The following is a 25,864-nucleotide window of genomic DNA, read 5'->3' as shown; positions in this document are numbered from 1 at the left end:
CTGGGAGCACTGGGAGGGCACTGGGAGCACTGGGAGGGCAATGGCAGCACTGGGAGGGCACTGAGAGGGTACTGGGAGCACTGGGAGGATACTAGGGACATACTGGGATCAAACTGGGAGCTCAGGGAGAGCGCCAATAGGGAATCACTGCAGTAAAAAAACACTCCAGACCAGTATAAACCAGTAAAAACCAGTTTCACTGACGGCTAAAATTACGTAACCCCATTACGTAACCCCTTTACCATATAAGGGAGACACGAGTTCGCCGGCCCCGCCCCCGTTGCGGTCCATCCCGCCCTGGCCCCGCGCAGGCGCAGTCAGAGTCAGGAAGGGCGGCGCGGCCTTGTTGCGTCAGCCAATCGCCGCCCACGCGTGACGTAATCACGTAAACGTCATCGCGCACGCGCTCATCACGCACTGCCCGCAGAGCGGGGCAGGTCAGGATGTACCGCACTGACGATGCCGGAAAATGGCGGCGGCCGGAACTTAACCCAGAACAGCCATACCGAGATCACGGCGACACCGCGACACCGCCGCCGTGACATCGTAGCGACACATCTGAACCCGCCCGACCGAAATTCCCATTTTTACCCCGAAATTCCCCCGTTTCGCTGGCTTTTTTCCCCAAAATCCCGACGGGTTTTTCTCCCAGAGTGCACCGCGCGGGTCATTTGCATGAAACACGCGCCAGGGGTTGTTTTGGCGGTAAAAATGGGGTTTATCGGCCCGAGTCGGGGGGTTGGGAGCCCAGGGGAGGTTTGGGGGTTTTGGGGATGCCCCCAGGAGCATTTTGGGGATCCCCAGGGGAATTTGGCGACTCTCGGGGTGATTTTGGGGACCCTTGAAGGGGTTCTGGGGACTCCCACGGGGTTTAGGGACCCCAGGAGGGTTTTGGGGATTCCTGAGGGGATTTTGGCCACTCCCGGGGGGATTTTGAGCACCCCCCCAGGGGGTTTAGGGACCCCTCTCTAAGAGGATTTTGGGGACCCCCCCAGGTTGATTTTTGGGGGGCACCCCCCTGCTCACAGCGCCCCCCTGTGGCAGAGCAGGACCCGGCCCAGCAGCAGCAGCTCCGTCACGGCCGAGGGGACACTGAGGGGGGACAGAGTGGGGGAAGGGGGGGTCAGGGGGGTCCCCCAAACCCCCCCCGGGACCCCCCAGGACCCCCCCCGGCCTCACCTGAGCGCCAGCGTGGCCCAAAGGGCGGGGCCGTCCCAGGCCTCGATCCAGCCCAGGGTGAGACCCAGAGCGGCCCCAATGTGGGCACCCAGGGCTGGGGGGGGCATCGGAAAACACCCCAAAAATCAGAGAGAAACCCCCTCCCCTAAACCACTGAGAGCCCCCAAACCCCACCGAGACCCCCCCCAAATTACCCCAAATTCCACCCTTCAAATGCACCCCGAAATCCCCCAAATCCCCCCCAAATTACCCCAAATTCCAACCTTCAAATGCACCCCGAAATCCCCCAAATTACCCCAAATTCCCCCTTTCAAATGCACCCCGAAATCCCCCCCAAATCCCCCCCAAACTACCCCAAATTCCACCCTTCAAATGCACCCTGAAATCCCCCCCAAATCCCCCAAATTCCCCCCTTCAAATGCACCCCGAAATCCCCCAAATTACCCCAAATTCCCCCTTTCAAATGCACCCCGAAATCCCCCAAATCTCCCCCAAATTACCCCAAATTCCACCCTTCAAATGCACCCCGAAATCCCCCCAAATCCCCCCCACAAGTTCTTCCCGAATTCCCCACTAAAATCCCCCAAATTTTCCCCAAATCCCTTTCAGTCACCCTCAAATCCTCCAAATCTCCCCAAATTCCCCCTCCAATTCCCCCAAATTTCCCCCTCCAATTCCCCCAAATTCCCCCTAAATTCCCCTTAAATCCCCCAAATTTCCCCCAAATCCCCCCCCAAATTCTCTAAATTCCTCCCAATCCCCCCCCAATTTCCCCCAATTCCCCCATTTTAGGGTCTCCCCCCCCCTTTTTGGGGTCTCCCTCCCCATTTTCGGGGACCCCCAGGATACAGCCCAGGCTCTGTCCCGAGTGGAACATGGAGACCCCCGAGAAGAACCCCAGGAATTCGACCCCGAGCAGCGCCAGGGACCCCCCGAGGGCCCCCCAAAACCTGCGGGAGGAAATGGGGGTCAGGAAAAACCCCAAAAACTCCAAAATCCCCCCCAAAATCCCCCCCAAAATCCCCCTCAGGGACCCCCAAAACCTGCGGGAGGAAATGGGGGTCAGGAAAAACCCCAAAAACTCCAAAATCCCCCCCAAAATCCCACCCAGGGACCCCCCAGGGACCCCCAAAATCTGCGGGGGAAAATTTGGGGGGGTCAGGAATGGGGGGGGACCCCAAAATCACCCCCAGGGACCCCCAAAATCCCAAATCAGCCCCAAAATCCCTCCCAGGGACCCCCAAAAAACCCCAAAATCCCCCAGGGACTCTCGTGGGAGCACTGGGAAGGCACTGGGGATACTGGGAGGGACTGGGAGGGAACTGGGGGGACACTGGGGGGGCACTGGTCTATACTGGTGCCATACTGGGAGCACTGGGGGAGAATTGGGTTATACTGGGCCATACTGGTGTCATACTGGGAGGGCACTGGGCTGTACTGGGAGCACTGGAGGGGCCATACTGGGAGCTCTGGGGGAGAATTGGGTTATACTGGGCCATACTGGTGTCATACTGGGAGGGCACTGGGCTATACTGGTGCCATACTGGGCTATACTGGGAGCACTGGAAGGGCCCTGGTGCCATACTGGGAGCACTGGGGGAGAATTGGGTTATACTGGTCTATACTGGTCTGTACTGGTGCCACACTGGTGCCATACTGGGAGCATTGCAGGGGGCACTGGGCCATACTGGTCTATACTGGGCCATACTGGTCTGTACTGGTTCCCACTGGTTTCACTCACCCGGGCTCCAGCTCCCCCGAGGGGCTTTTGGGAGGGTCCTGGGGGGGTGCAAAAGGGGCGGGGTCAGATCAGGCCACGCCCACCGGGGATCCCCCCCCTCCACCTCCCTTCTTGCCCCTCCCTGTTTCCCACCCCTCCCACATCGCCCCATTAAATTAAGCCCCGCCCACCAGCTTTAGCCACGCCCCTTACTCCGCCCATCCCAACAGCAGCCTCAGAATCCCCTCCCCGTTTTAGCCCCTCCCACTCCGTTAGGCCACGCCCCTGACCCCACCCACCCTGAACAGCACAGCATTCCCAGGCGCTCCACCCCTTTTAGCCCCTCCCACTCCATTAGGCCCCGCCCCGACTTCGCCCATGCAGAGCAGCAGCCCCAGGTGCCCCTCTCCTTTTGGCCACGCCCACCCCGTTAGCCCCTCCCCTTTCTCGCTGACCCCGCCCATCCTGAGCAGCAGCGCCAGGTGCGCGGCCATGGCCAGGAACCGCCCGGGCAGCAGCGTCATCTGCGGGGGGGAGGGGCCAGAGAGGGGGAGGGGCTTGCACCGCCCCGCCCCCACCGCGGGACACGCCAAGCCCCGCCCCTTTCCCTAAGCCCCACCCCCTCCTCACAGAAACGGGAGATCCCCTCCTGGCCCCTCCCCCATCCTTGGGAACCCCCTAATTCCCCTCCGGCCCTGCCCCCACCCTTTGGCTCCTCCCCCACCCGTTTAGCCCCGCCTCCATCCCATTTAGCCCTTCCCCCACCCCCACACTCTCTCCCCTCCCCCCTCAGTGCCCAGAACGGGACCTCAGGGTCCCCTCCCCCACCCCAGGGACCCCTCCCCACTCTCGGGGTCCCCTCCCCCACGCCGGGAACCCCCCGCGTTCCTTCCCATCCCCCCGCCCCGCGCGCGCGGCGCCGTTACCGCGGCAACGGCCGAGGCCACGCCCACCGCTATGGCCACGCCCACCGGCACGCGCTGATTGCGCCCATAGCACCGGCCGCGCCCCTTTAATGGGGCCACGCCCCCTACTGGGAGATACTGGGAGGGACTGGGAGGGTACTGGAGGGGTACTGGGGGATACTGGGAGGATACTGGGCCATAGAGGCCTGTACTGGTTTGTACTGGGCTATACTGGCTTATACTGACCCGTACTGGTTTCTTCTAGGCTGCACTGGTTTATACTGGTTTATACTGGTCCAAACTAAGCTGCAGTGTCTCGCACTGGTTTATGCTTGTCCGTAGTGGTTCACAATAGTCCGTACTGGTCTATACTGGGCTGTACTGGTCCATATTGGCCCCCCGCACCCCTCCCGCTCTCTGATTGGCCGCCGCCGCCTCTCGGCCCCGCCCCTGTTGCCGGGCGGAACGGCCGCGCACAAAATGGCCGCCGCCTCCCCACGTGACCGCACGTTCCCTGCGCTGATTGGTCGTTCACCGCTCCCCCCTCCCTCTCGCTCTCAGCGACCAATCAGTGCCGAGGCACGCGCGCGGTGGGCGGAACGGCTGGATGGGAGGGGAGTGAAGGCGCGCGCAAATGAGGCGGGGCTTCGTGAGGGACCGACCAATGGGAGAGCAGCGCGCGCTGAGAAGGCGAGGCTTCGTGAGGCGATCACCAATGGGAGCACGGCGCGCGTCGTCGGGGGCGGGGACTCCGCAGGCTCCGGCCAATGGGAGCGCGCGGGGGAAATTTGAAGCGGCGGCGGCGACAGCGAAGGGCGGCGGGTGAGGGGTGGAAACTTGGGGCGTTTTAGGGGGGATTTTTGGGGGTCCCGAGGGTAACTGGGGGGTCCGGAGGGGATTTCTGAGGGAATCGGGGGGTCCTGAATGGGACTGGGGGTTTTTGAGGGGATCTGGGAGGTCCTTAAAGGGTTTCTGAGGGAACTTAGGGGGTCCTGAAGGGGAATTCTGAGGGGAATTCGGGGGTTCTGAGAGGATTTGGGGGGTCCTGAGGGAGCTGGGGGTTCCTGAGGGGATTTCTGAGGGATTTTTGGCGGTTCGGAGGGGATTTGGGGGGTCCTGAAGGGATTTCTGAGGGAAATTAGGGGGTTCTGAGGACGTATTGAGGAGTCCTGAGGGGGTTTATGAGGGTGTTGGGGAGTCCTGAGGGGGTTTTTGAGGGGACTTGGGGGTTCTGAGGGGATATTGAGGGAATTGGGGGGTCCTGAGGGGGTCCCTGGGTGGATTTTGGGGGGGGGTCCCTGACCCTTTATGCCTCCCCAGGATGGCACAGAAGGAGAACGTGGCCCCCAGCCTGACCAAGGTGACGACCCCTCCCCAATTTGGGGGGGATTTTTGGGGTTTCCCCCTCCCCAATTCGGGGTTTTTGGGGTGACCCCTGCCCGTGTCCCCCTCCCCAGAGTTTGGTCCCCCCCCCCCCTGCGGGTGCCCTGCAAGGACCCCCCGGGCTCGGAGCCCCCCGGGAAGGCTCTGCCAGGTACGGGGGGAGGGGACTGGGGGGGCCTGGCTGGAAATTGGGGCGTCCTGGGGGGATTTGGGGGGTCCTGGTGGATTTGGGGCATCCTGGTGGGGATTTGGGTGGAAATTTGGGGACTCCTGGGGAGGATTTGGGTGGAATCTGGGGGGGTCCTGGGGGATTTGGGGGGAGTTTGGGAGATTTAGGTGGAATTTGGGGGTGCTGGGAGGGGGGGATTTGGGTGGAGTTTGGGGGGTCCTGGGGGGGATTTGGGTGGAAACTGGGGGGTCCTGGGGGGATTTGGGTGCAGTTTTGGGGTGTTTTGGGCAGTTTTTCAGGTAGTTTTGGGGTATTTTGGTCAGATTTTGGGGTGTTTTTGGGGTATTTTGGTCAGATTTTGGGGTGTTTTGGGGGTATTTTGTGGTGTTTTTGGGGTGTTTTGTGGTGTTTTTGGGGTGCTGACCCCTGTGCCCCCCAGGAGCCGGGCGGGTGCCCCTGGAGCCCAGCGCGGTGCCAGCCCCTCCCCCACCCGTGTGAGTGCCACAGTGGAGGGGGGCGGGGCCACAACCATGGGGGCGGGGCCACAACCATGGGGCGGGGCCACAACCATGGGGGCGGGGCCACAACCATGGGGGCGGGGCCAGGGGGGTCCAAAATCCCCTGGGAATGATGGGAGGGGGGAGCTGTGCCCAGGTGCCCCCTGACCTGGTGTCCCCCAGGTGTCTCCAGGTGTCCCCAGGTGTCTCCAGGTGTCCCCAGGTGTCCCCATGTCCTGCAGTTGTCAGCTCAGGTGTCCTCCCCATGCCCAGGTGTCCCCAGGTGTGTCCCCAGGTGTCCCCAGGTGTTCTCAGGTGTGTCCCCAAGTGTCCCTAGATGCTCTCAGGTGTGTCCCCAAGTGTCCCCAGCTGTCCTCAGGTGTCCCTAGATGCTCTCAGGTGTGTCCCCAGGTGACCCCAGCTGTCCCCAGGTGTTATCCCAGCTGTCCCCAGATGCTCTCAGGTGTGTCCCCAAGTGTCCCCAGGTGTTCTCAGGTGTGACCCCAGGTGTCCCCAGGTGTGTCCCCAAGTGTCCCCAGATACTCTCAGGTGTGTCCCCAGGTATCCCCAGCTGTTCCCAGCTGTTATCCCAGGTGTCCCCAAGTGTCCCCAGCTGTCCCCAGGTGTCCCTAGATGCTTTCAGGTGTGTCCCCAGCTGTCCCCAGATGCTCTTAGGTGTGTCCCCAGGTGTCCCTAGATGCTCTCAGGTGTCCCTCCAGGTGACCCCAGGTGTCCCCAGGTGTGTCCCCAGGTGTCCCTAGATGCTCTCAGGTGTGTCCCGAAGTGTCCCCAGCTGTCCCCAGGTGTTATCCCAGGTGTCCCCAAGTGTCCCCAGGTGTTATCCCAGGTGTCCCCAGCTGTCCCCAGCTGTCCCCAGGTCTGTCCCCAGCTGTCCCCAGCTGTCCCCAGCTGTCCCAGGTGACCCCAGGTGACCCCGGTGTCCCCGTGGCAGCCGCTCGTTCTCATTGGACGATTTCGAGGTGGGGCGGCCCCTGGGCAAGGGCAAGTTTGGCAACGTGTACCTGGCGCGGGAGCGGCGCTCGGGCTTCCTGGTGGCCCTCAAGGTGCTCTTCAAGAGCCAGGTGGAGCAGGAGGGCGTGGAGCACCAGCTGAGGAGGGAGATCGAGATCCAGGCACACCTCAGGTACTCCTGGGATACACCTGGGATACACCTGGGATACACCTGGGATACACCTGGGGGGAGATCCAGATCCAGGCACACCTCAGGTACTCCTGGGATACACCTGGGGGAGGGAAATACACCTGTGGATGGGGAAATACACCTGGGATACACAAGGGATACACCTGGGGAGGGAGGGATACAACTGGGATACACCTGGGGATGGGGGAAATACACCTGGGATACACCTGAGGAGGGAGGGATACACCTGGGGTACACCTGGGGATGGGGGAAATACACCTGGGGTACACCTGGGATACACCTGGGGGTGGGAAATACACCTGGGATACACCTGGGGAGGGGGGAAATACACCTGGGATACACCTGGGATACACCTGGGATACACCTGAGGAGGGAGGGATACACCTGGGGTACACCTGGGGATGGGGAAATACACCTGGGATACACCTGGGGAGGGGAGAAATACTCCTGGGATACACCTGGGGGGAGATTGAGATCCAGGCACACCTCAGGTACTCCTGGGGTACACCTGGGATACACCTGGGATACACCTGGGAGGAAAAACACACCTGGGATACACCTGGGGTACACCTGGGATACACCTGGGGTGTCCCAGGTTCTCTGGGGGGGTCTCAGTTTTGGCCTGAGGATCCCAATTTTGGGGTTGGGGGGGGTCCCAATTTTGGGCTAAGGGATCCAAATTTTGGGGTTGGAGGATCCCAATTTTGGGCTTAGGGTCCCAATTTTGGGTTTGGGTTGTCCCATTTTGGGGTTGGGGGTCCCAATTTTGGGTTGGGGGATCCCAATTTTGGGGTCTCGGACCGTACCATTGTGCCCCAGCCCGGGGGGACCATTTTGAGTGCGGCTCCTTTGGGATTTGGGTTGGGGTCCCAATTTTGGGTTGGGGGATCCCAATTTTGGGGTTGGGGTCCCAATTTTGGGGGTGAGGATCCCAATTTTGGGGTGAGGGGATCCCAATTTTGGGGTCCCCCAGCCCCCCCAGTATCTCGGACCGTACCATTGTGCCCCAGCCCGGGGGGACCATTTTGAGTGCGGCTCCTTTGGGATTTGGGTTGGGGTTCTCACTTTTGGGTTGGGGATCCCAATTTTAGGGTTGGGGTCTCACTTTTGGGGGTGGGGGATCCCAATTTTGGGGTTGGGGTCTCACTTTTGGGGTGTCTCTCCCCCTGCCCCAGGCACCCCAATGTGCTCAGGCTCTACAATTATTTCCACGACCGGCGCCGCGTCTTCCTCATCCTGGAGTTCGCGCCCAGAGGGGAACTCTACAAGGAGCTGCAGCGCTGCCGGCGCCTGGACGCCACCAGGACGGCCACGGTGAGACCCTAAACGCTAAAAATCACCCCAAAAATGGACTCAGGGACCCCAAAAACCCCAAAAACCACCCCAAAAACCACCCCAAAACGCAGCTGAGGGACCCAGAAATCCACCCCAAAAACGGACCTCAAAAACCACCCCAAAGACCCCAAAGAATCCCAAAAACCACCCCAAAAACCGATCCAGGGACCCCAAAAACCCCAAGATCACCCCAAAAACCACCCCAAAAACCCCCTGAGGGACCCAGAAAACCATCCCAAAAACAGACCCTAAAAACCAGCCCAAAACCCCCCAAAACCCCCCCAAAGACCTCAAAGAATCCCAAAACCACCCCCAAAAACTGATCCAGGGATCCCCAAAAACCCCAAAAACCACCCCCAAAAACCCCAAAAACCACCCCAAAAACCCCCAAAGCCCAGGGGAGCTCTCCCCAAGGAGCTGCAGCGCTGCCGGCGCCTGGACGCCACCAGGACGGCCACGGTGAGACCCTAAAACGCCAAAAACAGCCAAAAAACACCCCAAAAAATGGACTCAGGGACCCCAAAAACCCCAAAAACCACCCCAAAACCCCCCAAAACCACCCCAAAAACCAACTCAGAGACCCCAAAAACCAACCCAGGGACCCAGAAAACCACCCCAGAAACGAACTTGGGGACCCCAAAAAACCACCCCAAAACCCAAAAAAAATCCCCCAAAAACCACCCCAAAACCCCAAAACTCACCCCAGAAACTGATCCAGGGACCCCCAAAAACCCCAAAATCTGATCCAGGGACCCCCCAAAACCCCCAAAACCACCCCAAAAACCCCAAAGCCAACTCAGAGACCCCAAAAAGCAACTGAGGGACCCAGAAATCCATCCCAAAAACGGACCCCAAAAACCCCCTAAAACCACCCCAAAGACCAAAGAATCCCAAAAACCACCCCAAAAATGGACTCAGGGACCCCAAAAACCCCAAGATCACCCCAAAAACCAATCCAGGGATGCCAAAAACCCCCAAAACCACCCCAAAAATCGATCCAGGGACCCCAAAAACCACCCCAAAACCCCCAAAAACCAACCCAAAGACCCCGAAAAAAATCCCAAAAACCACCCCAAAAAACAGCTTGAGGACCCTAAAACCCCCCCAAAAATCACATCAGGGATCCCAAAACCAACTCAAGGACTCCAAAAACCCCAAAACCACCCCAAAAACCAACCCAGGGACCCCAAAAACTCCCAAAACCACCCCAAAAACCGACTCAGAGACCCCAAAACCCCGGACAAAAATCCCATCAGGGACCCCCAAAAAGCCCCAAAATCACCCCAAACACCGACTCAGGGACCCTAAAAACCCCAAACTCACCCCAAAAAATCCCATCAGGGACCCTAAAAACCCCAAAATCACCCCAAAAAATCCCATCAGGGACCCCAAAAACCCCAAATCCTGCCCCAAACATCCCCCACAGCTGAGGGGTTCTGGGGGTACCTGGGGACACCTGGGGACACCTGGGGGTGCTCTGGGCGTTTTGGGGTGCCCCGAGTCCATTTTTGGGGTGCCCTGTGTCAATTTGGGGACCCCTGAGTGGATTTTTGGGGTAATTTTTGAGGATTTTGGGGTCCCCCCAACCCAGTTTTAATCTTCTCATCCCCATGGAGGAGCCGCTTCCCCCCAGAGCACCTGGGCAGGATTTGGGGGTACCTGGGGACACCTGGGGGTGCTCTGGGGGTTTTTGGGGTGCCCCGAGTCCATTTTTGGGGTCCCCAGGACAATATTGGGGTGCCCTGAGTGGATTTTTGGGGTCACTTTGGAGGATTTTGGGGTCCCTCAAACCGGTTTTTATCCTCTCGTCCCCATGGAGGAGCCGCTTTCCCCTAAAGCACCTGGGGAGGATTTGGGGTTACCTGGGGACACCTGGGGACACCTGGGGGGGGCTCTGGGGGTTTTGGGGTGCCCCGAGTCCATTTTTGGGGTCCCCAGGATGATTTTGGGGTGTCCTGAGTGGATTTTTGGGGTCACTTTGGAGGATTTTGGGGTGCCCTGAGTCCGTTTTTATCCTCTGGTCCCCATGGAGGAGCCGCTTCCCCCAGAGCACCTGGGGAGGATTTGGGGGTACCTGGGGACACCTGGGGGTGCTCTGGGGGTTTTGGGGTGCCCCGAGTCCATTTTTGGGGTCCCCAGGATAATTTTGGGGTGCCTGAGTCGGTTTTGGGGTGCCCTAAACCCCCAAATTTTGGCAGCTGATGGAGAAGTTCCTGCCCCAAACATCCCCCACAGCTGAGGGGTTCTGGGGGTACCTGGGGAGGATTTGGGGGTACCTGGGGAGGCTCCGAGGGTTTTGGGGTGTCCCCGACTTCATTTTTGGGGTCCCAGGACGATTTTGGGAAATCCCCTGCAAGGTCCATTTTTGGGGTAATTTTGAGGATTTTGGGGTCCCCCAAACCGGTTTTTATCCTCTGGTCCCCATGGAGGAGCCGCTTCCCCCCAGAGGCACCTGGGCAGGATTTGGGGGTACCTGGGGAGGCTCCGGGGGTTTTGGGGTGCCCCGAGTCCATTTTTGGGTGCTCAGGACGATTTTGGGGTGCCCTAAACCCCCAAATTTGGGCAGCTGATGGAGGAATTGGCCGACGCCCTCCTGTACTGCCACGGGCGCAAGGTGATTCACCGCGACATCAAACCCGAGAATCTCCTGCTCGGCCTCAAGGGGGAGCTCAAGATCGCCGATTTCGGGTGGTCCGTGCACGCCCCCTCCCTCAGTGAGTCCTGGGCACAGCTGGGCACACCTGGGACACATCTGGGGCACAGCTGGGCACATCTGGGGTACACCTGGGAGGGGTTCTGGGGCTTGGAAATGGCTCAAGATTGGGGATTTTGGGGGGGGTCCGTGCACGCCCCCTCCCTCAGGTGAGTCCTGGGCACACCTGGGCACACCTGGGACACATCTGGGGCACAGCTGGGCACACCTGGGCACACCTGGGAGGGTTCTGGGGCTGGAAATGGCTCAAAATTGGGGATTTTGGGTGGGCTGTGCACACCCCCTGACTGAGGTGAGACCTGGGCACAGCTGGGCACACCTGGGGCACACCTGGGCACACGTGGGAGGGGTTGTGGGGCTGGGAAATGGCTCAAGATTGGGGATTTTGGGGGGGTCTGTGCACGCCCCCTCCCTCAGGTGAGTCCTGGGCACACCTGGGCACATCTGGGGCACAGCTGGGCACATCTGGGGTACACCTGGGAGGGGTTCTGGGGCTTGGAAATGGCTCAAGATTGGGATTTTGGGTGGTCCGTGCACGCCCCCTCCCTCAGGTGAGTCCTGGGCACAGCTGGGCACACCTGGGGCACACCTGGGGCACACCTGGGAGGGGTTCTGGGGCTGGGAAATGGCTCAAGATTGGGGATTTTGGGGGGGTCTGTGCACGCCCCCTGACTCAGGTGAGAGCTGGGCACACCTGGGGCACACCTGGGCACACCTGGGCACACCTGGGAGGGGTTCTGGGGCTGGGAAATGGCTCAAAATTGGGGATTTTGGGTGGGCTGTGCACAGCCCCTGACTCAGGTGAGAGCTGGGCACACCTGGGGCACATCTGGGCACACCTGGGAGGGGTTCTGGGGCTGGGAAATGGCTCAGGATTGGGATTTTGGGTGGTCTGTGCACGCCCCCTCCCTCAGGTGAGAGCTGGGCACACCTGGGGCACAGCTGGCACATCTGGGGTACACCTGGGGCACACCTGGGCACACCTGGGAGGGGTTGTGGGGCTTGGAAATGGCTCAAGATTGGGGATTTTGGGTGGTCTGGGCACGCCCCCTCCCTCAGGTGAGTCCTGGGCACACCTGGGCACACCTGGGAGGGGTTGTGGGGCTGGGAAATGGCTCAAGATTGGGGATTTTGGGTGGTCTGTGCACACCCCCTGACTCAGGTGAGTCCTGGGGCACACCTGGGGCACACCTGGGCACACCTGGAGGGGTTCTGGGGCTGGGAAATGGCTCAAGATTGGGGATTTTTGGGGGGGTCTGGGCACGCCCCCCTCCCTCAGGGTGAGACCTGGACACACCTGGGCACATCTGGGGCACACCTGGGGACAGACCTGGGGCACATCTGGTTTACTTGGGGCACACCTGGGACAGACCTGGGTTTACTTGGGGCACACCTGGGCACACCTGGGGCACAACTGGGACACACCTGGTGTGCTCAGGTGTGTGTACACCCACCCAGATGTGTGTTACACCTCCCCAGGTGTGTGTTACACCCCCCCAGGTGTGCCCCACCGCTCAGGTGTGTGTTTAACCCCTCAGGCGCCGCACGCTCTGTGGCACCCTGGATTACCTGCCCCCCGAGATGGTGGAGGGCGGCGGCCATGATGAGAAGGTGGACCTGTGGTGCCTGGGGGTGCTGTGCTACGAGCTGCTGGCCGGGCACCCGCCCTTTCGAGAGCCCCTCGGCCGCCGACACCTACAGGAGGATCACGCAGGTAACGCACCTGGGCACACCTGGCCACACCTGGCCACACCTGGGCACACCTGGGCACTGAAAACCCCTGGAAACGGGGAAAAAAACCCCATCAAACTGAGCCAAAACTGAGCCAAAACTGAGCCAAACCAGCCCAACCCAGAGCTGACACCTACAGGAGGATCACGCAGGTAACGCACCTGGCCACACTGGCCACACCTGGGCACACCTGGGCACACCTGGGCACTGAAAACAGGGAAAAATCCCCTTCAAAATTAGCCCAAACTGGGCCAAAACTGAGCCAAACCCCCTGTGAGAGCCCCTCGGCCGCCGACACCTACAGGAGGATCACGCAGGTAACACACCTGGGCACACCTGGGCCACACCTGGGCACACCTGGGCACTGAAAAATGGGAAAAATCCCCGTCAAATGAGCCAAACTGAGCCAAACCAACCCAACCCAGAGCTGATACCTACAGGGGGATCACGCAGGTAACGCACCTGGCCACACCTGGCCACACCTGGCCACACCTGGCCACACCTGGGCACTGAAACACCCTGAAAAAGGGGAAAAATCCCATCAAAATGAGCCAAACTTACCCAAATTAACCCAAAATTACCCAACCCTTCCTGTGAGAGCCCCTCAGCCATGGATACCTACAGGAGGATCACGCAGGTAACGCACCTGGGCATACCTGGGCACTGAAACACCCTGGAAAATGGGAAAAATCCCCGTCAAAATGACCCAAACTCTGCCAAAACTGAGCCAACCCAACCCAACCCAGAGCTGACACCTACAGGGGGATCACACAGGTAACGCACCTGGGCCACACCTGGGCACACCTGGGCACACCTGGGCACACCTGGGCGGGGTTCTGGAACTGGGAAATGGCTCAAGATTGGGGATTTTGGGTGGTCCGTGCACACCCCCTGACTCAGGTGAGACCTGGGAGAGACCTGGGGACACCTGGACACACCTGGGCACCACCTGAGCTCACCTGGGTGCCACCTGAGGTCACCTGGTGTCACCTGACCCTGCTCTGTCCCCACCTGTGTCTCACCTGTCCCCTCCCCCCCCAGGTTGATCTGCACTTCCAAACCCCATCCCTGAGCCACCTGGGCTCCCCTGAGCCCACCCTGTCCCCAGGTGTCCCCTCCCCTGTGTCTCACCTGTCCCCAGGTGTGTCTCAGGTGTCCCCAGGTGTGTCTCCCCTGTCCCCAAGTGTGTCTCCCCTGTCCCCCGGTGTCCCCAGGTGTCTCCCCTGTCCCCAGGTGTGTCCCAGGTGTGTCCCCAGGTGTGTCTCAGGTATCCCCAGGTGTGTCCCCAGGTGTGTCTCCCCTGTCCCCAGGTGTCCCCAGGTGTGTCTCCCCAGTGTCCCCAGGTGTGTCTCAGGTGTCCACAGGTGTGTCCCCAGGTGTGTCCCAGGTGTGTCTCCCCTGTCCCCAGGTGTGTCTCACCTGTCCCCTCCCCCCCAGGTCGATCTGCATTTCCCCCCGCACATCCCAGAGGGCGCTCGGGATCTGATCCAGCGGCTGCTGCGGCGAGAGCCAGGGCAGCGCCTGAGCCTCAGGGGGGTCCTGGCACACACCTGGGTACGGGGGCACTCACGGAGGGTCCTGCCCCCTGGTTATTGCCCATCCTGACCCCTGACCCCTGACCTGTGACCCCTGAGTGACCACTGACCATCCCTGACCATCCCTGACCATCCCAGAGCCAGGGCAGCGCCTGAGCCTCAGGGGGGTCCTGGCACACACCTGGGTACGGGGCCATTCCAGGAGGGTCCTGCCCCCTGGTTATTGTCCATCCTGACCCCTGACCCCTGACCTGTGACCCCTGAGTGACCACTGAGTGACCCCTGACCATCCCTGACCATCCCAGAGCTGGGGCAGCGCCTGAGCCTCAGGGGGGTCCTGGCACACACCTGGGTACGGGGGCACTCACGGAGGGTCCTGCCCCCGGGGTATTGTCCATCCTGACCCCTGAGTGACCCCTGAGTGACCACTGACCCACACTGACCATCCCTGACCATCCCTGACCATCCCTGAGTGACCCCTGACCATCCCAGAGCCAGGGCAGCGCCTGAGCCTCAGGGGGGTCCTGGCACACACCTGGGTACGGGGCCATTCCAGGAGGGTGCTCCCACCTGGGTACTGCCCATCCTGACCCCTGAGTGACCCCTGACCCTCACTGACCATCCCTGACCATCCCTGACCCTCACTGACCCTCACTGACCCTCACTGACCATCCCTGACCCTCCCTGACCATCCCTGACCCTCACTGACCATCCCTGACCCTCACTGACCATCCCTGACCATCCCTGACCCTCACTGACCCTCACTGACCATCCCTGACCCTCCCTGACCCTCACTGACCCTCACTGACCCTCACTGACCATCCCTGACCATCCCTGACCATCCCTGACCATCCCTGACCCTCACTGACCCTCACTGACCATCCCTGACCCTCCCTGACCCTCACTGACCCTCACTGACCCTCACTGACCCTCACTGACCATCCCTGACCATCCCTGACCATCCCTGACCCTCACTGACCATCCCTGACCATCCCTGACCCTCACTGACCCTCACTGACCATCCCTGACCCTCCCTGACCCTCCCTGACCATCCCTGACCCTCACTGACCATCCCTGACCCTCCCTGACCCTCACTGACCATCCCTGACCATCCCTGACCCTCACTGACCATCCCTGACCATCCCTGACCCTCACTGACCATCCCTGACCCTCCCTGACCCTCACTGACCATCCCTGACCCTCACTGACCATCCCTGACCCTCACTGACCATCCCTGACCATCCCTGACCCTCACTGACCCTCACTGACCATCCCTGACCCTCCCTGACCCTCACTGACCCTCACTGACCCTCACTGACCATCCCTGACCATCCCTGACCATCCCTGACCATCCCTGACCCTCACTGACCCTCACTGACCCTCACTGACCCTCACTGACCCTCACTGACCATCCCTGACCATCCCTGACCATCCCTGACCCTCACTGACCATCCCTGACCATCCCTGACCCTCCCTGACCCTCCCTGACCCTCCCTGACCATCCCTGACCCTCACTGACCATCCCTGACCCTCACTGACCCTCACTGACCATCCCTGACCCTCCCTGACCCTCCCTGACCCTCACTGACCCTCACTGACCATCCCTGACCCTCCCTGACCCTCCCTGACCCTCACTGACCCTCACTGACCCTCACTGACCATCCCTGACCATCCCTGACCCTCACTGACCATCCCTGACCCTCCCTGACCCTCACTGACCCTCCCTGACCCTCACTGACCCTCACTGACCATCCCTGACCCTCACTGACCATCCCTGACCTTTGACCCCCCCAGGACATTTGGACACTGACCCCTGACCTTTAACCCCGCCCCCAACCCAAATTTGGGGGGGGATGGGCACAGCGCCTCCCCCACCCCAGGACCCCCAATCCCCCTGGAGATTGGGGGGGGGGAGGGGCTGGGGGTGCCCCTCCCCCATTTTGGGGGGGGGGTCTCGCCCCTGCCCCTCCCCCCCCCTGCTGCCATTTGGGGTCCCCTCCCCCCATTTATTTGGGGAGGGGTCTCCCTGCCCCTCCCCCCCCATTGTTTGGGATCCCCTCCCCCAATTGTTTGAGGTCCCCCCCATTTATTTGGGGAGGGGTCTCCCCCTCCCCCCGCTGCCATTTGGGGTCCCCTCCCCCCATTATTTGGGGAGGGGCCTCCCTGCCCCTCCCCCCCCCAATTATTTGGGGAGGGGTCTCCCCGCCCCTCCCCCCCCCCCATTGTTTGGGGTCCCCCCCCCGTTATTTGGGGAGGGGTCTCCCCGCCCCTCCCCCCCCCAATAAAGCTGTTCTGGTTTTACCCGAGACTGAGCCGGGTCCGTGTGGGGGGAGGGGCCGGGCCCCAGGGAGACCCCACAGAGACCCCAGACCCATAAAAACCCCATAGAGACCCCATGGAGACCCCAGACCCATAAAAACCCCATAGAGACCCCATGGAGACCCCAGACCCAGAAAAACCCCATAGAGACCCCATGGAGACCCCAGACCCAGAAAAACCCCATAGAGACCCCATGGAGACCCCAGACCCATAAAAACCCATAGAGACCCCACAGAGACCTCAGACCCATAGAAACCCCATAGAGACCCCATAGAGACCCCATAGAGACCCCAGACCCATAGAAACCTCATGGAAACCCCATAGAGACCCCAGACCCATAAAAACCCCATAAAGACCCCACTGACCCATAGAAACCCCACTGACCCATAGAGACCCCATGGAGACCCCACAGACCCATAGAGACCCCATAGAGACCCCATAGAACCCCCCAGCCCCATAGAAACTCCTCAGATCCCCCCTGCCCCATAGAGACCCCACAGACCCATAAAAACCCCCCAGAACCCCCTGCCCCATAGAGACCCCATAGAGACCCCATAGAATTCCCCCAGCCCCATAGAAACCCCTCAGATCCCCCCAGCCCTATAGAGACCCCATAGAATCCCCCCTGCCCCATAGAGACCCCATAGAGACCCCATAGAACCCCCCAGCCCCATAAACCCCCCAGGCTCATAGAGAGCCCCCAGCCCCAATAGAAACCCCCATAGACCCTTTGGCCCCATAGAGACAGCCCTGCCCCATAGAAAACCCCACAGAGACCCCTCAGAGACCCCCCTGCCCCACTGAGACCCCATAAAGGACCCCCAGCCCCACAGAAATCCCATAGAGACCCCTCAACCCCATAGAAATCCCATAGAAATCCCCCAGCCCCATAGAGACCACTCAGACCCCACAGAACCCCCCAGCCCCATAGAAAACCCCACAGAGACCTCCCAGCCCCATAGAAAACCCCCATTGATCCCATAGATCCCCTGTACCCCATAGATCCCCTCCCCCCATAGATCCCCCATAGGATGCCCCATAAATCCCCTCACCCTATACATCCCTTGTGCCCCATAGATTCCACCCTTTAAATCCCCTCACCCCATAGATCCCCCATAGATCCTCCACCCCATAAACCCCCCCGTTCCCCATAGACCCCATAGGATGCCCCACAGGATTCCCCATAGACCCCATAGGATGCCCTATAGGATGCCCCATAGGGTGCCCCATAGACCCCATAGGACGCCCCATAGGATTCCCCACAGACCCCATAGGATCCCCCGTAGACCCCAATACACCCCATAGGACGCCCCATAGACCCCGTAGGATGCCCCATAGGATGCCCATAGACCCCATAGGATGCCCCATAGGATTCCCCATAGGACCCCCACAGACCCCATAGGACACCCCATAGGGTTCCCCATAGGATTCCCCATAGGATGCCCTATAGACCCCATAGGACCCCCACAGACCCCATAGACCCCATAGGATTCCCCACAGACCCCTTAGGATGCCCATAGACCACATAGGATTCCCCATAGGATTCCCCATAGGACACCCCATAGACCCCATAGGACACCCCATAGACCCCATAGGACACTCCATAGGATCTCCCATGGACCCCATAGGATGCCCCTAGGATGCCCCTAGGATGCCCTATAGGACGCCCCATAGGATGCCCCATAGACCCCATAGCATGCCCATAGAATGCCCTATAGACCCCATAGGATGCCCATAGGATTCCCCCAGACCCCATAGAATGCCCATAGACCCCATAGACCCCCACAGACCCCATAGGACACCCCATAGACCCCATAGGATTCCCCATAGGATGCCCTATAGACCCCATAGGATGCGCACAGACCCCATAGGCGCCCCACAGAGCCCATAGGATGCCCCATAGACCCCATAGGATGCCCATAGACCCCATAGGATTCCCCATAGGACACCCCACAGACCCCATAGGATGCCCATAGACCCCATAGGATGCCCATAGACCCCATAGACCCCCACAGACCCCATAGGACACCCCATAGACCCCATAGGATGCCCCATAGACCCCATAGGATGCCCCATAGGATGCCCATAGGATTCCCCATAGGATGCCCTATAGGATGCCCCACAGACCCCATAGGAGCCCCATAGACCCCATAGGATGCCCCATAGGAGCCCCATAGACCCCATAGGATGCCCCACACACCCCATAGGATGCCCATAGGATTCCCCATAGGATGCCCCATAGACCCCATAGGATGCTCACAGACCCCATGGGATCCCCATAGACCCCATAGGATGCCCATAGGACGCCCATAGACCCCATAGGATGCCCCATAGGATGCCCCATAGACCCCATAGGATGCCCATAGACCCCACAGACCCCCACAGACCCCATAGGATGCCCCTAGGATGCCCCATAGGATTCCCCATAGGACACCCCATAGGACACCCCATAGACCCCATAGGAGCCCCATAGACCCCATAGGATTCCCCATAGACCCCATAGGACACCCATAGAACCCAATACACCCCATAGGACACCCCATAGACCCCATAGGACGCCCCATAGGATTCCCCATAGGATGCCCTATAGGATGCCCCATAGGACGCCCCATAGGATGCCCCATAGGATGCCACATAGGAGCCCCATAGACCCCATAGGATGCCCTATAGACCCCATAGGATGCGCACAGACCCCATAGGCGCCCCACAGAGCCCATAGGAGCCCCATAGACCCCATAGGATTCCCCATAGGATGCCCCATAGACCCCATAGGATGCGCACAGACCCCATAGGATGCCCCATAGGATTCCCCATAGGACCCCCACAGACCCCATAGGATGCGCACAGACCCCATAGGATGCGCACAGACCCCATAGGAGCCCCATAGACCCCATAGGATGCGCACAGACCCCATAGGATCCCCACGGCTCCCCCCTCACCCCCCAGCTCCCCCTTTCCCCACCCCCCCCATTTCTCCCCCTCCCTCCCCTCCCTCCCCTCCCCCTCTCCCTTCCCCTCCCCTCCCCCCCCCCCCGCGCCCCCCCCTCCCCCCCCCGTCGGTTCCCGGATGTTTCGCGCCGCCCCCCGCCGCCATTTTCGGCCGCACCGACCGCGCTCCGCTCCGCGATGTGAGTGGGGGGGCGCGACCCCCCCGGGACCCCCCCCCCCCCCCACCCCTCCGGGACCCCCCCCCCATCCCCAACCCCCCCCCGCCCCTCCCCCACCCTCCCATCCCCGCCCCTCCCCCCCTCCCCCCCCGGGGATGAAAATTTTGGGGACCCCCCCCCCCCATCCCCCCCATCATTCCCCCCCCCCCCCCCCCACCTCGGGACCCCCCCCATCCCCCCCTGATCCTGCCCTGCCCCTCCCCACCTCCCCCTCCGCATCCTCCATCCCCTCCCCCCCCGGTCCTGCCCATCCCCCCCCCTCCCCCCCCCCTCAGAGCCCCCCCCCAGAGCGGGGGGTGGGGGAGGGGCGCACTGGGAGCACTGGGAGGGCTCGGCCCCCACCCCGCCCCTCCCCCACCCCCCGGGTTATTTTTAGCAACAGACGCAGAAATGAGGGGGGGGGGGAGGGGTGGGAAAATCCTGACCCGGGCCCCTCCCCCCGCTGCGGAGGCACCGCCCCTCCCCCACCGCTCGGGGGGGGATGGGGATGGGGGGGGATGGGGGGGGGAGGGGCCCGGAGAGCGGGGACCCCCCCGGGGGGGGAGGGGGAGGGGCCTGGATGGGGGGGCGGGGCCTGGATGGGGCGGGGGGGGGGAACCCCTGGGGGTCACTTCGGGGACATTGGGGACACCCCAAGGGTCACCCTGGGGACATTGGGGGGACATGGGGGGGCACTGGGGACATTGGGGGGGGCACTGGGGACATTGGGGACACCTCAGGGGTCACTGGGGGGGCATTGGGGACACCCGGGGGGGGGCATTGGGGGGACATGGGGGGGGCACTGGGGACATTGGGGACACCCCAAGAGTCACCCTGGGGACATTGGAGACACCCGGGGGGGGCATTGGGGACACCCTGGGGGGACATTGGGGACATTGGGGGGGCACTGGGGACACCCCAAGGGTCACTGGGGGGGACGTTGGGGGGACATTGGGGACATTTGGGGGGGGGTCACTCAGGCACTGGGGACACCCTGGGGGGACATTGGGGACCCCCCTGTGGTCACTCTGGGGATGTTGGGGACACCGTATGGTCACTTTGGGGACACTGGGGAGATTCTGGGGGGACACTGGAGACACTGGGGACACCTTGGGGGTCACTGAGGGGACACTGGGGACACCCTGTGGTCACTCTGGGGACATTGGGGACACTTTGGGTGCTCTGGGGACATTGGGGGACACCCCTGTGGTCACTCTGGGGATGTTGGGGACACCCTGGGGGTCACTGAGGGGACACTTGGGACCCCCCTGTGGTCACTCTGGGGACATTGGGGACACTTTGGGGGGGTTATTTGGACACTGGGGACACTTTGGGTGGCTGAGGGGACACTGGGGACACCCTGTGGTCACTCTGGGGACATTGGGGACACCTTGGGGTGGCTGAGGGGACATTGGGGACACCCCTGTGGTCACTCGAATCTCAGGGTCCCCCCTTGGGTCACTCTGGGGACACTGGGGACATTTGGGGGGGACACTTTGGGTGCTCTGGGGACATTGGGGACACCCTGGAGGGGTCACCTGGATGGTCTGGGGGTCACTCGGGCATTGGGGACACCCCATGGTCACTCTGGGGACACTGGGGACACCCCTGTGGTCACTCGGATCTCAGGGTCCCCCCTTAGGTCACTCTGGGGACACTGGGGACATTTGGGGGGACATTGGGGACACCCCTGTGGTCACTCCAGGGTGACCCCTGTGGTCACTTTGGGGACACCACAGATACTCCTGTGGTCACTCAGGCATTGGGGACACCCCTTGGGTCACTCTGGGGACATTGGGGACATTTGGGGGGACACTGGGGACATTGGGGACCCTCCTGTGGTCACTCTGGGGACACTGGGGACACCCCCATGGTCACTCCAGGGTCACCCCTGTGGTCACTCCGGGGACATCTGGGGGTGCCTTGGACACTGGGGACACCCAGCGGTCACTTTGGTGTCACACCCGTGGTCACTCTGTGGTCACTGTGGTGTCACCCCTGTGGTCACTGGCATTGGGGACACCCCAGTGGTCACTTTGTCCCCCAGTGGTCACTCTGGCACTGGGGACACCCCAGTGGTCACTCTGTGGTCACTCTGGTGTCACCCCCGTGGTCACTCTGTGGTCACTCTGGTGTCACTCTGTGGTCACTTCGGTGTCACCCCTGTGGTCACTTTGTCCCCAGTGGTCACTCTGGCATTGGGGACACCCCAGTGGTCACTCTGTGGTCACTGTGGTCACTCTGGTGTCACCCCCGTGGTCACTCTGTGGTCACTCTGGTGTCACCCCAGTGTGGTCACTCTGTGGTCACTCAGGGCCGTGCTGACCTTTGCCCTTTGCCCTTTGCCCTTTGTCCGGCCAGGTCGGCGCCCTCGGCCCCCGCCGCCCCTCCCCCCGCCGCGGGCGAAGGGGGGGGACCCCCGGCCCCTCCCCCCAACCTGACCAGCAACCGGCGGCTGCAGCAAACACAGGCCCAAGTGGATGAGGTGGGGGAGGGGCCAGTGGGGGGGAGGGGCCGGTGGGGGAGGGGCCAGGGGGAGGGGTCATTGAAATGGGGAGGGGCCAATGGGGGAGGGGTCAGTGGGGGAGGGGTCATTGGGGTGGGAGTGGTCAGTGGGTGTGGTCAATGAAATGGGGGAGGGGTCAATGGGGAGGGGTCATTGAAATGGGGAGGGGCCAAGGGGAGGGGTCAGTGGCTGTGGTCAGCAAAATGGGGAGGGGTCAGTGGGTGTGGTCAGGGGGGTGTGGTCAGTAAAATAGGGAGGGCAAGTGGCCAAGGGGAGAGGTCAGTGAAATGGGGAGGGGTCAGTGGGTGCGGTCAGTGAAATAGGGAGGGGTCAGTGGGTGTGGTCAGTGGGTGTGGCCAGTGAAATGGGGAGGGGTCAGTGGGTGTGGTCAGTGAAATAGGGTGGGGTCAGTGGGTGTGGTCAGTGGGTGTGGTCAGTAAAATGGGGGAGGGGTCAGTGGGGGAGGGGTCATTGAAATGGGGAGGGGCCAAGGGGAGGGGTCAGTGGGTGTGGTCAGCAAAATGGGGAGGGGTCAGTGGGGCAATGGGGGAGGGGCTGGAGGAGGGGTCAGTGAGGTGTGGTCATTAAAATGGGGGAGGGGTCAATGGGGGAGGGCTCAGAGGGGTGTGGTCAGTTGGGTGTGGTCAGTGAAATGAGGGAGGGGTCAGTTGGGTGTGGTCAGTGAAATGAGGGAGGGGTCAGTGGGTGTGGTCAGTTGGGTGTGGTCAGTGGGTGTGGTCAGTGAAATGAGGGAGGGGTCAGTGGGTGTGGTCAGTGGGTGTGACCAATATGGGCACTGGTCAGTGGGGGTGTGGTCAATGAGGATGAGTCCAAAGGGGCGTGGTCACTGTGTGGGTGTTGCCGGGGGGGGGATGGGGTAATTCATGACCTTTGACCCCTGGGATGACCAGACCTTGGGTGTGGCCCCCTTGGGTGTGGCCACTTCATGGCTGTGGTCACTTCATGGCTGTGGTCACTTCATGGCTGTGGTCACTTCATGGCCGTGGTCACTTCATGGCTGTGGTCACTTTGTGGCTGTGGTCACTTCACGGCCGTGGTCACTTTGTGGCTGTGGTCACTTTGTGGCCGTGGTCACTTCATGGTCACTTCTCGGCTGTGGTCACTTCGTGGCCATGGCCAAAGTGGCTCAACTGGGCCATTACTGACCCCTGGTCACTGTGGTCACTCTGAGCCCAACTGACCACTGCCCACTGCTCCCTGTGGTCACTCTGAGCCCATCCCTGTGGTCACTCTGAACCCACTGCTGACCACTGCCCATCCCTGTGGTCACTCTGAGCCCACTGCCCATCCCTGTGGTCACTCTGAGCCCGCTGACCGCTGCCCCTGGCTGTGACCATGGCCGAGCATTGTGGTCACTCTGAGCCCACTGACCACTGCCCACTGTCCATCCCTGTGGTCACTCCGAGCCCCTGCTGACCACTGCCCATCCCTGTGGTCACTCCGAGCCCATCCCTGTGGTCACTCTGATCCCACTGCCCATCCCTGTGGTCACTCCAGGCCCCTGCTGACCACTGCCCATCCCTGTGGTCACTCCGAGCCCATCCCTGTGGTCACTCTGATCCCACTGCCCATCCCTGTGGTCACTCCAGGCCCCTGCTGACCACTGCCCACCCCTGTGGTCACTCTGAGCCCATCGCTGTGGTCACTCTGAACCCGCTGCCCATCCCTGTGGTCACTCTGAGCCCATTGCCCATCCGTGTGGTCACTCTGATCCCATTGCCTATTGCTGTGGTCACTCCAGGCCCCTGCTGTCCACTGCCCCCTGTGGTCACTCCAAGCCCCTATTGACCGCTGTCCACCCCTGTGGTCACTCCAGGCCCCTGCTGACCACTGCCCATCCCTGTGGTCACTCTGAGCCCATCCCTGTGGTCACTCTGATCCCATTGCCCATTGCTGTGGTCACTCTGAGCCCATCCCTGTGGTCACTCTGATCCCACTGCCCATCCCCGTGGTCACTCCAGGCCCCTGCTGACCACTGTCCGTCCCTGTGGCCGCAGGTGGTGGACATCATGCGGGTGAACGTGGACACACTGCCCACTGCCCCCTGTGGTCACTCTGATCCCATTGCCCATTGCTGTGGTCACTCTGAGCCCATCCCTGTGGTCACTCTGATCCCACTGCCCACCCCTGTGGTCACTCCGAACCCACTGTCCGTCGCTGTGGTCACTCCAGGCCCCTGCTGACCACTGCCCACCCCTGTGGTCACTCTGAGCCCACCCCTGTGGTCACTCTGTCCATCCCTGTGGCCGCAGGTGGTGGACATCATGCGGGTGAACGTGGACACACTGCCCACTGCCCCCTGTGGTCACTCTGATCCCATTGCCCATCGCTGTGGTCACTCTGAGCCCACCCCTGTGGTCACTCTGTCCGTCCCTGTGGCCGCAGGTGGTGGACATCATGCGGGTGAACGTGGACAAGGTGCTGGAGCGGGACCAGAAGCTCTCGGAGCTCGACGATCGGGCGGACGCGCTCCAGGCCGGGGCCTCGCAGTTCGAGACCAGCGCGGCCAAGCTCAAGCGCAAGTACTGGTGGAAGAACCTCAAGGTACCCAAAATACCCCAAAATCAACCCAAAATAGCCCTGAAATCAACCCAAAATGGCCCCAAAATGGGCTGAGATAGCCCCAAAATGGCCCCAAATGCCCCAAGCTCAAGCGCAAGTACTGGTGGAAGAACCTCAAGGTACCCAAAATACCCCGAAATCAACCCAAAATGGCCCCAAAATGAGCTGAGATAGCCCCAAAATGGGCTGAGATAGCCCCAAAATGGGCTGAGATAACCCCAAAATGGCCCCAAATAGCCCCAAAATGGCCCCAAATGCCCCAAGCTCAAGCGCAAGTACTGGTGGAAGAACCTCAAGGTACCCAAAATACCCCGAAATCAACCCAAAATACCCAAAAATGGCTACAAATGGCCCCAAAATGGCCCTAAAAACCCCCAGAATAGCCCAAAGTTACCCCAAAATGGCCCCAAATACCCCAAGCTCAAGCACGAGTACTGGTGGAAGGACCTCAAGGTACCCAAAATACCCAAAAATCAACCCAAAATGGCCCCAAAATGAGCTGAGATAGCCCCAAAATGGCCCCAAAATGGCCCTAAAAACCCCCAGAATAGCCCAAAGTTACCCCAAAATGGCCCCAGATAACCCCAAGCTCAAGCGCAAGGACTGGTGGAAGAACCTCAAGGTACCCAAAATACCCTGAAATCAACCCAAAATGGCCCTGAAATGGCACCATAATGGCCCCAAATGCCCCAAGCTCAAGCGCAAGTTCTGGTGGAAGAACCTCAAGGTACCCAAATACCCTGAAATCAACCCAAAATAGCCCTGAAATCAACACAAAATACCCAAAAATCAACCCAAAATGGCCTCAAAATGGGCTGAGATAGCCCCAAAATGGCCCCAAATGGCCCCAAAATGGCCCCAGATAACCCCAAGCTCAAGCGCAAGTACTGGTGGAAGAACCTCAAGGTACCCAAAATACCCCGAAATCAACCCAAAATAGCCCTGAAATCAACACAAAATACCCAAAAATCAACACAAAAT

The 25,864-nt window shown here is 61.1% G+C and overlaps 3 protein-coding genes, 3 long non-coding RNA genes and 1 other non-coding gene across 7 annotated transcripts in view; 3 read left to right on the top strand and 4 right to left on the bottom strand.

The window, feature by feature from the left end:
* Positions 1–316: 316 nt before the first annotated feature.
* Positions 317–460, bottom strand: LOC139586530 (U8 small nucleolar RNA). The gene has a single exon (XR_011677834.1). It is a non-coding gene; the product is annotated as a U8 small nucleolar RNA (small nucleolar RNA).
* On the bottom strand, positions 318–4,194 carry TMEM107 (transmembrane protein 107). Its single transcript, XM_071420021.1, has 7 exons — positions 4,177–4,194; positions 3,826–3,942; positions 3,355–3,423; positions 2,921–2,958; positions 2,029–2,129; positions 1,180–1,273; positions 318–1,092 (listed from the first exon to the last, which is right to left on the bottom strand). The coding sequence occupies exons 1-7, from the start codon at positions 4,192–4,194 to the stop codon at positions 1,023–1,025; spliced, it is 507 nt and encodes a 168-aa protein (XP_071276122.1). The 3' UTR covers positions 318–1,022.
* Positions 4,195–5,099: 905 nt separating this feature from the next.
* LOC139586518 (aurora kinase C-like) lies at positions 5,100–16,449 on the top strand. Its single transcript, XM_071420017.1, has 8 exons — positions 5,100–5,338; positions 5,796–5,850; positions 6,806–6,997; positions 8,191–8,329; positions 10,917–11,068; positions 12,602–12,739; positions 13,075–13,111; positions 14,232–16,449. The coding sequence occupies exons 1-8, from the start codon at positions 5,113–5,115 to the stop codon at positions 14,397–14,399; spliced, it is 1,107 nt and encodes a 368-aa protein (XP_071276118.1). The 5' UTR covers positions 5,100–5,112; the 3' UTR covers positions 14,400–16,449.
* Positions 16,450–19,697: 3,248 nt separating this feature from the next.
* Positions 19,698–25,864, top strand: part of VAMP2 (vesicle associated membrane protein 2) — a 10,314-nt gene continuing 4,147 nt past the window's right edge. The window contains exons 1-3 of the mRNA XM_071419988.1: positions 19,698–19,776; positions 22,156–22,279; positions 24,707–24,865. Of these exons, the coding sequence (XP_071276089.1) occupies positions 19,775–19,776; positions 22,156–22,279; positions 24,707–24,865 (285 nt within the window). The 5' untranslated portion in view covers positions 19,698–19,774. The remainder of the gene's footprint in view (positions 19,777–22,155; positions 22,280–24,706; positions 24,866–25,864) is intronic.
* Positions 23,407–24,636, bottom strand: LOC139586510 (uncharacterized). Its single transcript, XR_011677830.1, has 4 exons — positions 24,506–24,636; positions 24,295–24,406; positions 24,150–24,246; positions 23,407–23,529 (listed from the first exon to the last, which is right to left on the bottom strand). It is a non-coding gene; the product is annotated as an uncharacterized lncRNA (long non-coding RNA).
* LOC139586509 (uncharacterized) overlaps positions 25,511–25,864 on the bottom strand; it is a 607-nt gene continuing 253 nt past the window's right edge. The window contains exons 2-3 of the long non-coding RNA XR_011677829.1: positions 25,666–25,825; positions 25,511–25,623 (exon numbers count right to left, since the gene is read on the bottom strand). This is a non-coding gene — a long non-coding RNA (uncharacterized lncRNA). The remainder of the gene's footprint in view (positions 25,624–25,665; positions 25,826–25,864) is intronic.
* The window catches only part of LOC139586508 (uncharacterized), a 1,361-nt gene continuing 1,175 nt past the window's right edge, over positions 25,679–25,864 (top strand). Inside the window, exon 1 of the long non-coding RNA XR_011677828.1 lies at positions 25,679–25,789. This is a non-coding gene — a long non-coding RNA (uncharacterized lncRNA). The remainder of the gene's footprint in view (positions 25,790–25,864) is intronic.

The sequence above is a fragment of the Agelaius tricolor genome, unplaced genomic scaffold (assembly GCF_023055355.1).
Source record: "Agelaius tricolor isolate 1412-34295 unplaced genomic scaffold, bAgeTri1.0.p SCAF_120, whole genome shotgun sequence".
Taxonomy (NCBI): Eukaryota; Metazoa; Chordata; class Aves; order Passeriformes; family Icteridae; genus Agelaius; species Agelaius tricolor.
The sequence above is the reverse complement of the archived record's forward strand: the minus strand, read 5'-3'. Positions and strand labels throughout refer to the sequence as shown.